Here is a 14684-nt window from a genome sequence, read left to right on the forward strand (position 1 = left end):
CTCTTGTAGGAAGTTTCTAGAAGTTCAAGTAGGCAGCTGCCCCTAAAAACATACGGTGATGACTCCAGGAGAAAGGTATTTATTTGTCTCCCTGTGCAGCTCCTCAGAATTTGAGAGGTTTCCTAAACTCAGATTTCCCTACAGCGGGAAAAGCATACCTTGATGGAACGGGAAGTTCCTTATATATAGGCCCTTTTGTGTGAAAAAGAGACAGAATAGGAGTTATTTGGTGTGACAAATACCTTCCTTTTCTTATCACCCACGCTCCTTCCTTTTATCTTTTTTTTCTTTTCTTTTGCTTCCAAGACAACCAGCCAAGTGTCAAAATCGATATATAATTACATTGTTTAAAAAAAAAAAAAAAAGAGGTTACTTTTTATTAATATTTAACTCAGGTTTCATATTCATATTTAATAATGTGAAATCTTGCTTAAGTGTGAACTGCCACACTACCACAAAATTTAAGAGGCGATTAGTTGTTTTAGTGTAACAGATGTGCAGCCTTCTGGGGTTCTAAACCTTCCTTCTTCAAATGCATCATCGACCTGCACAATTAGCAGGAATGATTAAACAAAATTTAATCAGAGTTAAATAGCAAAAGCAGAAGCACTTGCTTACTAATACTACATCAATATACACACTGTTTTATGCAAACACTTTAGAACATTCACCTGCCAGTTTACATCTGCAAGTTTGAGGCTTTCAGTCTTTCCTTGATTATTTTTTTTTTCCATGCATGAAAAAAAAAAAAACAACCAGCCGCATTACTCTGGAACCGAAGAAATCATTTGCATGCCTAATTAAATGTAACATACATGTAATCATAAAGAGCAAGAGGAAAAAAAAAAAAGAGAGCTTCCTACCCGTAGTAAGGACTGGGACTCGTCCTTGGCCTTGCCGTCCCCGGACGCAGGGTAGGGCTGGGGGAGCTGCCCGCCTTTCTCCGCCGCTGCGGCCTGCACGCCCTGCAGGAAGCCCTTGCTCTCCACCGCCAAGCCGTACATGGGCCGCGCAAGATGGGCAGCTTCTACGTTCGGACTATCCCTTAAAGGCTTTGGCTGCTCTTGGCCAACGGCCGCCGGGGTCAATAAGCCCAGACTGGTCTGTGTGTATGACGGGCTCCCCCTCAAAATGTCTGTTCCCCTCCAGGTCACGTTGCGAAGATCATCGCTGGGACTGTCAGTCCAACCTTTCTCCTTGAGCACTTCCTTATCTTCTATCTTTTCCCTCTTCACTATGCTGTCAGATATGGGCTCCCCCATTTTGGGGTCTGGATTAATCAGACTGTAGACCTTGAGGTCAATTTTTGGCTCCTCCTTGATAGACGAAACACCGTGACTGTCCTCCCCATTAGCTGTAGTGACGTCCATCTCCTGACAGTGCACAGTGTTGAAGTGCTCTAGTAGTGACTGAGTGTCAACAGCCGTGAAGCTGCACTGACGGCATTTGTAGCAGTTGTGTACTCTCCTGGAAGAAAATGAGAAGTGTATTAACACAAGAGCCTCCTCTCGGCCTTCTCTCTTGCAGTGGTTCTGCCTACCAAGATGAAGAAAATAAATGGAACTTACAGTACGATTCCCTCTAAGTAAAGCAAGCAGGTTTACTTTAGTGTCTCGTACAATATGAGAAAAATCCTGCTTGTTTTTCCCTCCATGCCTTGCAATGGCCTCCTATTGCTCATTCACACTCCACTGCTTTATTCTAAACGTCATATAATTTTCACTGGCATTTTGTGGTTTTTTCGTCTTCAGTTTGCTGCAATACACTTTTCACTTCCTATTGTGGTGGAAACATTGAAGTAACATATTTTTTCAAACAAAATCAAATAGTTAGAAAAGGATCATTTTCTTTTTATTAAAAACCACTTTGTATAACACAAATGTATGCTAGAAAGTTCAAATGCTTAAAATAATTCCTTCCTTTCCACCAATGTAACATACTTTTGGCTGACAAAGATGATTTTGAATGGAGCTCTGGTTGACTTACAGGTAAGACTACACCAAAGGACACAAGGCTGTGCACAACAGACAGTACTTATTTGTTTTCTATGGACATCTTAACACAACTTTAAAAGATTCTGCTCTAAAGAAAAATAGCTGGCTGTGTCACTACGAGCTGTTTTCCTGTCAAGTACAGAAATGCTTGCGTACAAGCTGCGGAGCACTGCAGAATAATGCGCCTTCCTGTTTTTGTTCTAAAAGCCTATATAAAGTACTGTATTACTAAATTATGTAAAGCATATGTTGATACATGAGAACAACATGTTACCCATTTACTGTATCTATCATAGGAACAGAACACTCTTTATGAGCTCTATAACGCCACTATGAATAATTGTTTATAGCACAGGAGAGGTCCGAGCCCTCCCATCAGGCTCCGGCTGCGCCCGGCGTCGTACCAACGCAGAGTAAAACACCGTCCCTGCCTTCCACCAAAATGTACATAAATCTGCAACAGTTTCTCCCTCCAGACACACTCACACATCCACACCCCAGGCATTCGGAGTCACAACAGCATCCTTAGCCAAGCTAAAAAATGAGCCTTTTGCTATCCACACAGGACAAAACTTGCATGAGAAATCTGTTACTGCCCTGACAACTCCAATTGTTAGAATTAATTCTTTTGAGGCCAAATCCTAGTCTCAGTGAAGTCGATGGCAAAACTCCCATTGACTCCAGTAAGAGCAGGATTTGGCTCTTGGTGCATCTGTAGAACTGGAAAGATACACAAAATGTCCCTTTTAGAGTATGATAGTTTTAGAAGGGACTACTTGCCAAACTTTTTAAACCTCCTTGTCTTCCTTCTTTCCTTTTGTTGGAAAAACAAACCATATGTTATTTACATTGTCTGATTTTCTTGCAGTTGTGTCAGCGCACAGACATGAGTACACATTCAGATTCAAGCTTTTTAGCCCTTGTGCAATATCAGTTTTCTTTTTGTCATTTTCCGTATTTATATTCATTTTAAGGGACTAGATGGGCTCGTTCAGTTTTACAAAAAATAGAGTCAGCTATTCTTCACATAGCCTTACGGCAACAAAATCTACTTGTGGGAGAGAAAGCTGTGGGTTAAAATCCTGTTCTGGCTCTGTTCCTTTTTCTTCATTCTACAATTGTGTTTTATTAAAATCAGCTTGTCTCTCGATGCGACACTAATATATTCTCTCTTGAAACTTAATTCTTTTCTAAACTGATCTTAATTCTCTTCTGAACCAAAAAGAAAAAAAAGAGAGAGTGCTATCTGATCAAAACCATTTTATAAATACAAAAAGCCAAGTTATAAAAAGGGTCAGCCCTGTAAAGGTGGGATACCGTCAGGGAAGTCCAAGTTAGACAGGGGCTAGTTATCTTAAATGCCAAGTTAAACAAGACACCATTTGGGGCTAATGGCTCAACCGCATACACTCCCCATGTGAAAGTTTATCAATCCTTTGGGAGGCTACTTAGCCCTAAGTGTCTCTTGTTTAACTTGGCTATTTCAATAGCTAACCCCCTTTCCTAACTTGGCTCTCATCTACAGATATCACACCTCCAAACAGCTGATCTTTTTCTGCCTAACTTGTCTTTTTTTTTCCCCCCACTTCCACGCTGGCCAAACGTTTCTGATCAGGAGCGGTATACACCACAGGAGTGGTACCACACTTCTAAAGCCACAAATAAATGCTGAATATTAGACGCAGTTCTAACTACACGGCTGAGGCCCAGCTACAATCACCTTTATTCCATTAAAGGTTTGCTCATTTAAATTATTTGTAATTTATTCAAAGAAAGTCATACAAACATTCCTCTGTTTTTCTGTGAAACTGTGACAGGCACTGTGATATGGAAAAGACAAGGATGGATCTAGGTAGTAGTTACCCAACAGCCTTTTTTTTCAAGACATGTAATTTTCTAGTATGCATGCACGAAAAAGTAAACTCTGCCATCGACGTTATAAATCTACATACTTTGCATGGGTTTTTCCTATGTACTATTCTATCCCCAAGCTCTGAAAACTAAGTTAAAGTTTGGAACTGTCCAATATAATTCACAGTCTCAAATAATAAAATAATAACTATCATCAGCTATTAGAGAACTTTTGAAAGCTGGAAACTTATTCTTTCCCAGAACAAGGCATACAAAGAAAATGTTTTCATCTCTGACTGTTTTCACCCCACCCTGATAGCGATCAAGGAAACAAGTTGGCAATGTTTGATTTCTTTTTGTACTAGAATTTAAACCTACTCCATGTTTCTAAAGTCCCAAGTTACACCTAGATTTGTGCACAAAGCTCCTTGAAGCTAAGCAACAAAATGTTAAAAGTTACAATTTGCAAAGTACACAATAAGCACTCCTGTGCACCTTAAAGTTGCACTTTACAGCTAAACTGTGGTTATATCACCTGAAACTCTGAACCCATCGGGTGCCATACCCTGTATTGTCATTCGGCTGATCAAAGGAGAGATGTTTGAGGAAAATCTCAGTATGGCAGACAGTGATGTAAATGAAGAAGGCAATGACACTCTCCCTTTTGTGATCTTTCTCATACACCACGTGAGCAAGCTAATAGCAGGTTCAAGCTATAAACTGGCATTATCTTCACCGTGGCACTAAGATGGCAATGTCATCCCATCCATTAGTGTCACTTAGCATCATTATTTTCACTACAAAATAAATCAAAGACCTCATTATTCATGGACATTAAAACATTTATGGCCCAATCCCAAGATTAAATGTCAAGGAATTCAGGCCAAACCTTTGCTGCACTGTTACATTCTGACAACTTAATAAAATCCTATCATTCTTTATTTGTACCAAAATGTACTTGAATTGGGCGCTATAAGAATTTTCCTTTGCAAAAGCTTAAAGTTGGAGAGATTAGATAGGCGTTTTTTTGATGGATTTAATGTTCTTTACTTGAGCTTTCTAATAGGCTGTGATACTCTTGACATTAGCCAGTTGTTAATTAAGTCTTGTTGATGTACTTCTATCTAGTCTGAAGTATTACAAAACACTATTCTCCACAAAACAAGTAATTTTTTTTTTTAAATTACCTGAAGACATTCCTATGCTCTAGGCCATAGAAAATATTCTGGATGAAGGTACAGCTGTCATATCACTTCAATTTTTTGCATGTTTTGAATTACATAATGTATAGAAGACTTACTAGTATTTCTGAGGAAGAAACAGGCTTATAAGAAAGTTTACTTTGGGGATGGGTGCCACACTCAGGCTTGTGGGGAGCAGAAAATATTCAGAAGGAAATAGAGTAAGCAAAGCGAGCAAGAAAATTCAGCGGAGGGACAGAAAGGGGAGGAGAATGGGCAGAGCGGAGCGCAAGGCTGAGATGAAAGGAGAGCAAAAGCCACTGGCAAGAGCAAACAAGTTCAGAGCAGTGAATTAAGGTGTCAGGAGGATGGAAAAGGTCCTCGCAGCTGCTGCTATTGTTCAACAAGTGAAGTCCCCTGCTCTGCCGAAAAACCGGGAGCTGTTGGGCCTCAGTTTACACTTTTGCCCTCGGTTGTCCTCTCTGGGGAGCGTCCCAAAGGCTCCACATTTCCATAATCTGCAGGCGTAAGACTCTGCTCCAGCTTCTGCTGCCCACAGAGTGAGAGGAGGGGCAGATCCGACACCCCCAGCCCTGACGTGCAAGACCTGAGTAGCCCTTTGCCTTTTACCCCTCTGCCCCATCTACCTTTAAGAGGTGGGGAATTTCATTTAATTTGAAATTAATCTCAAAAGAGAACCCTACATCAGTGCTGTACTCCGTGTTTTCAAAATAATTTCTGTTTATTACAAAAATTATTCTACCTCATTGCCAAAGCTTATTTTTCATTTGTAAATCTTTCTAGTTTCTTTTTATATTTTGCAGTTGTTTATTGAATAACACGCAGTCATTACCCTACCTTTTCTAGAAGTTTTTCTAGAAGTTTAGAGCATTTTTAATTCTACTAGCACTGATCAAATGCTTTCTGTCAAAATCTTTTTTGACAATTAAGGATTTACACGAAAAATTCTAATTTTTGCAGAAATGACAGAGTGTCCTGTTTTCCCACAGCAACATTAAAAAAATAAAAACAAAACCAAAAAACACTTCTGCAAGAAGCCTCCTCAATTTTTAACAAAAAAAAAAATTAAAAACTAATTATTTGGAGGAAGCAGGAAAATAATCTCCAGACTGAGTGATCCGACACGCAAAATTTCCCCAAATACTCAGTATGATTTTTATCTAAATTACAAGTGTTGGCATCTTTTAGCTCATCAGAATACTAGACAGTTTTGAGGAAAAACTAAGCTTCGCAATGAACACCAAGAGTACCTGACTCCTCAGAGGTATAATAGAAAATGAGTAGTAGCAGAATTAGTAGAAAATGGAGGCCAATAAACCTTCTGGGCATTTATTTGAGTAAGCAATTTTAGTCAGGTTTAAATACAAGTAAACTCAAGTGCAATGTGATTCATTAAGTTCAAACTTAACTGAACAGCTCTCAAATAATCATGTCAAGAAATACAGAATGAGCATTAAGTGTAAGTATATGTTTCTGTAGACAGAAAACTTGGAAAGAACCACTTTTGCAAATTCTAATGTTGCTGTAAATACATGGTTGCAAAGGAGGAATATTGGGACACAGAATTTTTTTTAGCTAGGAGACATAGTGAAATTGCAGATGTAGAGACAAAAGGAAACAAAATAAAAAAGAAAATAAATTAAGCATGCTGTTCATGTGTGTGGCTCAAAAATGAAAATAGTCAAAAATGCAGACAAAAAATACATGAACCAAAACATGTAAGCATCATCTAAAGCCAGCTCTGATACTCAGAGATAATCAAGGCTAAGCTTAAGTGGGAATGGCAGGAACAGTTTCTGCCACCACATTAATGCTTTGTAACATGTTTATCATTAGAATCCACTCAATTCATTATATAAATGGACAGGTTTTAGACATGTGCACGTATAGCATTTTAAATACATCAGAAATACATAACATGTGGTATAACAGCTTTATTGAGATAAGCTCTGGTGAAGCCACAGAGAGGGACAGCTAGGATGTGAGCTGCTCCACATCAGCAGGGTTCTGTGTGTCACATAACTCCCTAACACTACTATTTTATAGAAGTTCCACTTTTTAAAATCCGAACTATTCTGTATCTTTAGTTCATAAAATACAAAAAGGGAAAGAAATACATATCTGATACATGCAAAACTTCTGTTTTAAAAAGGCCTGATAACAATAGTAAAAATAAAAGCTACAATGCCCCAGAAGGCTCTTTTTCCATTTGTTTTAGTTTGATAGAGTGAAAACTATGAAAACTAAGTTATGCAGAGAAAAGCAACAATATCTGCTGGTGTTTGCCATTGCGGAGAACCTACCACAAACTGAACTAACTTCTGTGATTTCAAAGAAGATGCACGGTGGGGGAAACCAGCAGCAGTACATGTAGAAAAGAAACAAAACTCAAGTTAAAAAGAGGGGAGGCCAGAAGAAAAGGAAAGAAGTTGGCAGTTATGGAGATGTTGCATTTCGCTTTAATTACACAACATCCTCAGAGTACTCAATAATGTCATAGACTGAGGGCTTAACAAAATACATTGTTCTAGCGTCTTAAATAGAATAGCCTAATTTTAGACAAACAAGTTGAGATTTGAACGCTTAAGTGCATCTCTTGATTTTCCAAAGTGCAGTTCCCTGTGACAACTGCCAGAGCCACAGGGTGCTGAGCCCTCCAAAGGAGAAGCTACTGCTACCCCGTCTCAGACTTAGCACTTAATTTTGACAGTCACGGCTTCTCCTTTCCTTGGGAAAAAAGGATTTTAACTAGGCGTGCTTGTTAAAACTTAAATTACCAGCTGCAGCAAAATAAAAGTGTTTTTTTCAGTCCAGGAGCCATTTCAATCTTCCAGTTATTTAACCACTAAAAAAAGATCGTGCCATGCCCCAGCGGCGGACAAAGTGCTGCCTATGGAGTTCTACAGCATGGCTCAAAGCTGCTGTAATAATGCTTGGAACTTAGATACCACTTTTCATCTTCAAAGCAGTTTACAAACATTAACTAATTAATCCGCACAACATCCCTCAGGCCCACTTGGATCAAAAATGGGGCACTGCATGCTGGGACCTGAATCCTCCGTGGGCTCTAGCTCCAAATTAAAGATGAGCAATATGCTCCTTCTTTTTTTTTCTTCTTTTTTTTTTTTTAAATAGACTCCTGATACATTGCCAATGCAGCCCTCTGTTGGGCAACATTTGGATGCCCCCAGCTTTAATCTCTATTAAAGTATCATGCCCCAGTCTGCCTTTGTTAATTTTGGATGTCTTGGAATCTATTAAATGTGGCACAGTTTCTTGAGCTTTTAACAAAGCTTTAGCTTTGAAAATGCATCTTCTTTTGTCTTCATTCTAGCTGGCTTCCATGCAAAGATCTTTTAGATGAGATAGATACTGAGTTTTCCGTTGTTGTTGACGCATTAGCCTTAACTATTAACATATTCAGCATGATTTTCTAATATTTAACATCGCTTTTGCAGCGGCACATAACTGTTGCTCTTTACGAAGCCTAAGAGCCAGCTCCTCCTCTGATGTAAACTGGACTGCCAGTTTACAACAGCGCAGGAACCGACCCAAGAAGTTTAGCAGGGAGTTGGCTGCCGCTATGACATTGTGTCAGACTGAGTCAGGAGACTGGCTACATTCACCTCCAAATAGGAACATTAGCATTTAAAATAAATAGAACGACACTGTAAACCAGCAACATGAAAATAAGCATCTGCAAAAGGATCTTGGGGGATGACATCAACAGACAAAAGAGTGTCTGCTCCCAGTGTGAAACCAACACCAAAACAGCAGTGGAATGCTCTTAAACTAATTATTGCATTGCTGGACTTGGGAATGGAAAATACTACAAAAAGGTAGTACATTGAAGCACTGTTACGGAGCATGAAAGGATTCATAGTCTGTCTTGGAAAGTAAAGCCATTTGTGTTCCCCTACTGAATGAAGATGCCAGCTTTCTGGTAAAAAGCCTAAACTAAAATAGTACCTAAAAGATTCTGGGTGGAAAATAGTTGACCAAACCTCAAATATGCTGGAACTTCAGCATCTGCAGGCAAATCCAAATCTCCCTCTTCTTTGCACAGGTTTGAATGTATAATTAAATCCACCGACTTAGCTGGTGGTTTTCCAAAACAAAGTGGATGTTGGATTAGACCCTGGCTGTAAAGATTTATATCTATACGCATTCATATTTTGATTTCCAGTTTCCTCAAATGTTTAGGGAATGGTGACATTTAATTAAGGAACTAAGGGAGGGCTGTTTGTTTGGGTTCCTACCATTAATCATTTGAAACTTCACCGTACCTGTAGTGTCGGGAAATCTCTTCTTCCACCTGGGTGGTAAAGTCACATTTGGTACATGAGTGTTCTTTGTTCTCCTTGAGCGTCAGCGGCCCCTCTGCCCCTGGCAGGGCGTTTGTTTCTGGTTTGACATCAGACGCTTGGGCTTCATGTGCATTCTCATAGTGGAGCAGGAGAACGTCCACGTCTGGAGTGGAGAATGAGCACTGATGGCACTGGTGTTTGACTCTAGAGCTTCCTGTCACCCCTGGAGACAGGTGCAAAAGCAAGAGAGCACAGTGGGAACAATTACTTTTTCTGCAAGCAAATGGATAAGTAATTTCTCCAAGGTGCTTTTCTGGGCTGCAGAGGCCTCGGGGACAGAACTGACAGTGCTTAATGGTACATTTATGAATGTTGTGTAGCTGCTGATAGTGACGGAGAAGTGGGCCCACCACTATTACATCTGGGCCATGGCTCTTTGAGTACCTAAAGTCACAGAACTGACAGTTGTAGCTTGTCACCATGCTGTCCTCTGCTCCTTTGCTAGTCAAGTCTTTCTTTTTTGCACCCTTTTCTGTCTTTGTCACTAACTCCCCATCTGCATTTTTCGCTAGATCATTCTGGTTAATGACAGATCCCCTAGAAAGCTTATCATTCAGATCTGGGTGAAGGCTTCCTGCCTGGCTTCCCCCATGCTGTTTGCTGTAATGTTCTAATAGTTTCAACGAGCTGGACGATTCACAGCTGAAACTGCAAAATTTACACCAGTAGTAACTGGTTGTATCGGTACCATTTTGCCTAGAGGAATCTATTGGCTTGATGGGCACCGAATATCCAACTGGTGTATCATCTCCTGCTTTTACAGTGATTCTGTCTTGCCACTTCCCCAAGTCTCCAGAATCACATGGTCGAAGAGTAGGACTGGATTTATTGGAGTTTTTCTCTGAAGTTTTACCAGAATCAGAGGAGGGAAGGGCTGCTTTCATTTTGTTTGGGTGAGTCTGCAAGAAGTGTTGCTCTAGTTCAGTGGAGGAGTTGCCCATGTAGGTGAAATTGCAGAATTTGCAGCGGAAGTACTTGGTGTTGCCTTGGCAATCTGGAGTTTTCCGCCCAATTCCAATAAAGGTTCCACCTAAAGTAACCTGTGAATAAAGAACAAGGTCATTTTAGCTCCATTGTAGATTTATTCAAATAGCAAGGAAGGAAAAAAAAAAAAAAAAAAGAGCAATAATTAATTCATAAGCTTCTTTTCCATTTATACTAAGGTAGTAAGATAGACCCTCATGTATTTAGCATTTGTTGCTGAAGATTTTGAAAAGTTTCACATAGCTGCATATAAATTCCATATAAATATGTTTATTTGGGGAAACAGAGTCACACATACACAACATGATCAGGTTCTTAAATCAGGTTCTCTGATAGAACTATTCCTTCCTTCACTAAATCACTAAATCATGTCACTGGTAGAAGATCCAATAATCAGTTCTCATATCCCTCAACCTTTTGACAGGAGACTTTGCTGGGAGTCTATACTAGGCGCGGAACAAAAGAGTCAGCCCTCAGTCTTTTTTTTATTTCAATACAGTTAAATGTTTTAATCATAGCCATGCTTACGAGTCCAAGAAAATTGCTTTCCAAATATGAGCAAAAAAAAAATTAAACTTGAAATAATGAATTCAGTTTGCTGGGTCAGAGTGTGACCAATTCTTATAAAGACCATTCCTACAGGAGTATCCAGTATCCACCAGGACGCCTTTTAACACAGCCATAGTGGCTGATGTCTGAAAAGAGAGGCGGTTTTCTGAAGATTACTCAATGCAGACATTCTCCAACGAAATATTCTGTTCCTCTCATGCACAGAGCTCAATTTAAGTCAAACAAGGATGGAAAAACTACAGTAGAAAAACGGCATGTGGCAAAGAAACCTACCACACCCAAGTCCATGACATCAATAATTAAAAAAAAAAAAGAAAAAAAAGAAAAAAAAAGGTAGGTCTACTTAACTGTTCTCATGATCTCTGAGCAAAATGGTCTGCAGGAAGGAAACAAGGCTTCCAGGGCTTATGTTATTAAACCCTATGTTCTCAGAGCAGTCAGGCCGGCCCTCCCAGGAGTGCACCACACCTGCCGTGACATCAGGGGGAGATTTGCTGCTCCTGTACAACTGGTTTGAAGGCCAAAGAATCTCCTGACAAAAAATGTGTCAGCATCGCTCTACTTCTTTTCCTGAATAGTAGACAGTGTACAGCATCCAGAAGATAATTCCTCTTTACACCTGAAATCCACAGATATCTACTCCTTTGCCATCATCCAGTCTACATCACTACATCAAGGACATTGGCGGACGCTTCCTTGTGCCACATTCTCAATTTTTACACCCAAGAGATGCCTTACAGGGAATATAAAATTTCCGTACAGGGTTTGACTTCCATTCTCCCAACCAGTAAGTATATTACTACATTTCTGCAGGATTCCATTGTAATGCATTAGGCAACTGCTGTAATTATTTTTCTTGTCCTTCTCAACAGCTGTGCCACAAAGAAAGCATGTGATCACTGCTCATTCGGTATCACACCATACGGAAAGACTCAGACATACAGAGAGCATGAAATGTAAACATTTTTAAATGCATATAAATGCCTTTTAGCCATTTAGCCCATACAATGAGCTGCTCTCCTTTGTATACCATCAGAATTGAACATGTATAGTGAGTCAATGAGTTGCTAAACCATGATATAATGAGCTGCTGCTATTCTGCCTCCAATATTTTTCTTTTTTTAAGAAAGCACAATTCCCATGTGCTGGTTAAAACTTTTTCTTAAATAAACTGAAAATTGCTTTCCACTTGTTTAGGAAACATATCTCATTAGGCAACAGTGAGATGGGCAGTCCAATAGCTAGGACTTAGCTGTGCTGGGGCTCCAAGTTCTGGTGTCAAGTTACGAATTTGGTTTTGAAGAGGTTCTTTGGAAGAGGGATGTTTTAACAGCTCTTCCATACTGCAGAGGATATCTTGTTTTATTCATTTTTATGGTGAGCAAGAACTGGAGACAAAGCCATGCTGAGCCCGATCCCCTGACAACAGTGGGGTTTGGGCCGGCTCCACAGGATTTGGCACTGCAGGTCTCCATCCACTGCATTATTTCAATGTTCAAATTCTCAGTGGTGTTGAAAGACAACTTAAAGAAATCACTGATGGAATTATGGTGAACAGAAAATAACAGCACTTCATTGCACAATTACAGAAGTTGCAAGGTGATCTGGTTTTGCTCATTCAATTAGATACTTATGTTTGTTCTATGCATGCATAGAAAAATTGGCCAAAATGCTTTACCTTAAGTGGCTGTAATGGGTAAATACATCCACTACTCTCAGCTGTCCATTCACAGAGCCTACAGATAACAAACCTCTTTTGTAGATGCTCTGTAGACACCAGTTAGAAATTGTGAGTGACAATAATCCCAGTTGCTGTTCATTGCCAATTACTTTTATTTCTGAACACTGGAAAAACATATTATTCATGCTAGCATTTTATACAATGGACTGTAAATGACATTTCTGTAACTTGTGCTAATCCTGCTTAGTGGCCTACACAGCAAATTTGTGTTCCATGCGCTAATACATCCTTCTCCACATCACAAGAGGATAAAATAAAACTAAGTACTCTCATACTATTTGTGTTAACCTGTTGCAATGTGAGGAGAAGACAAACATGATCTTTACAGCACTGGAATGTAATTGATTACCAATTATTCGGCTGACATTTCCTTGACTACTCTGCCACATTTCAAAATAATGCATCCTATTAGGAGAGCATGTACGTGAAAGGTAACACAGGGCCATCTTAATGTTATTACACTCAAAAGCCATTTTTCATGCATAACAAAACCCACTGAAAGACTCCTTGGGTGTCATCAGGTAAAGAGAACTGAAGAAACTGGCTTCCATGCAAAGAAGTTGGGAGAAGCACTTGAAGTGATGGTATAAACTGAAGCTGTTTCAGCGTTCAGCCAGCCAAATTTGGATAAAGCCCATACATTTGCAGAACTGTTTGGGTTCATACACTCTGCTCAAGTCTTGGCTTGATTTTCAGATTTCTCAGTTACATTTCATATCTCTATTTACAGGCACTAAAATCCTTTACTGCATATGTAATTGTCCTTAACTTCCTGCTCTCTGACCTGTCCAGAGAGTAAAAATAAAGGGGAAGGGGGGGGAGGGGGAATAGAAATAAAAAATAATATATATATACACTCTAGAAATCAATATCCACATTTCCGTGTGGTATCAGAAGTGATACCTTCTAATACTTATTCCCCTGTTTCATTGTGATCCCAGCAAAACCTAGTCTCCTGCCTTGCCCTGGCAGAGTTATATTTTCTGAACTAGACACTCTTCCCCGACATAAAGCAGAAGAAGCTAAACAAAAGCAATGCTAAAATTTGGCAATGCTATTACAGCAATCGAGTCCAAACTGCCAGTTGACATAACTAGTGGCAGTCACAAGTACAGGCACAGCTTGCACTGGAAATATAAGTACACCTATATAGCAACAGTGCTTTCAATAAGCACAGAAGAAAAGAATCCATCATTCTCTTTTTAAAGGGAATCTAATGTACAAGGCATCTGTTTGGACGGGGGAGCCGTGATTTAGTTCTTTCTTTCACTGTCATTTTCTTACAAGACCTTGGGACTACCAGTTACTCCCGCAGCACCTCAGTTATGGCAATGTAGTTGGTATTATTATTATAGAGGACGACAGCTATTAGAATGGATTATCCATTATTGCCCTTGAGATGGTTGCACTGATATCCTTCAAATTGGCTCTTCAAAGCAATGTCTCAGTCTTGGATTAAACTGAAATATACTTCACAATAAGACTCCCTGAAACTCAAAATTTTTAATCATTAAATTCATTCATTAATGGGGAAAATTATAAAAATCTAGAAGACTGGGAAAGAATTTTTTACAAAGATTGAAGTTCATTTTTTAAGACAACTAAGCTACCTCTCACACACCACGCACATTTCCAAAAATAGCCAGAAAGAGGAGAAAAGATAACACTATAATTGACAATGTTTCAAGATGTACTTTCTAAAGCATGTTGGCAAGTACTTCAACAAAGCTGTGTAATTGCACTATTTGTTTCCAACAGATATGTCTAAGTTACCTTAATTAGTCAGACCAAAACCAATGACTTCATGGAATAGATGGACTCAGGCAAGAAGAGGTATATTTTTTTATATTTAATCTGCCCTTGATCCAAATGCTACCCTACTCTATTCTCCCACCTCCTTTTTGAAGTTCAATCCTTAGTACACCAAAACAGTTGAAAAATACTGCTTACAGAAAATAAAAACAGTTACCAAGGA

The 14684-nt window shown here is 39.4% G+C and overlaps 1 protein-coding gene across 7 annotated transcripts in view; it reads right to left on the reverse strand.

Moving 5' to 3' along the window:
• Positions 1-14684, reverse strand: part of TRPS1 (transcriptional repressor GATA binding 1) — a 215472-nt gene that overhangs the window by 149743 nt on the left and 51045 nt on the right. For 6 of the 7 annotated variants that reach the window (XM_065629210.1, XM_065629207.1, XM_065629204.1 and 3 more), the window contains 2 exons: positions 9334-10454; positions 864-1467 (listed from right to left, as the gene is read on the reverse strand). In XM_065629210.1, coding sequence (XP_065485282.1) covers positions 864-1467; positions 9334-10454 — 1725 coding nt within the window. The remainder of the gene's footprint in view (positions 1-863; positions 1468-9333; positions 10455-14684) is intronic. The other variant, XM_065629211.1, reaches the window with a different exon arrangement.

The sequence above is a fragment of the Caloenas nicobarica genome, chromosome 2 (genome assembly GCF_036013445.1).
Source record: "Caloenas nicobarica isolate bCalNic1 chromosome 2, bCalNic1.hap1, whole genome shotgun sequence".
NCBI classification, from domain to species: domain Eukaryota; kingdom Metazoa; phylum Chordata; class Aves; order Columbiformes; family Columbidae; genus Caloenas; species Caloenas nicobarica.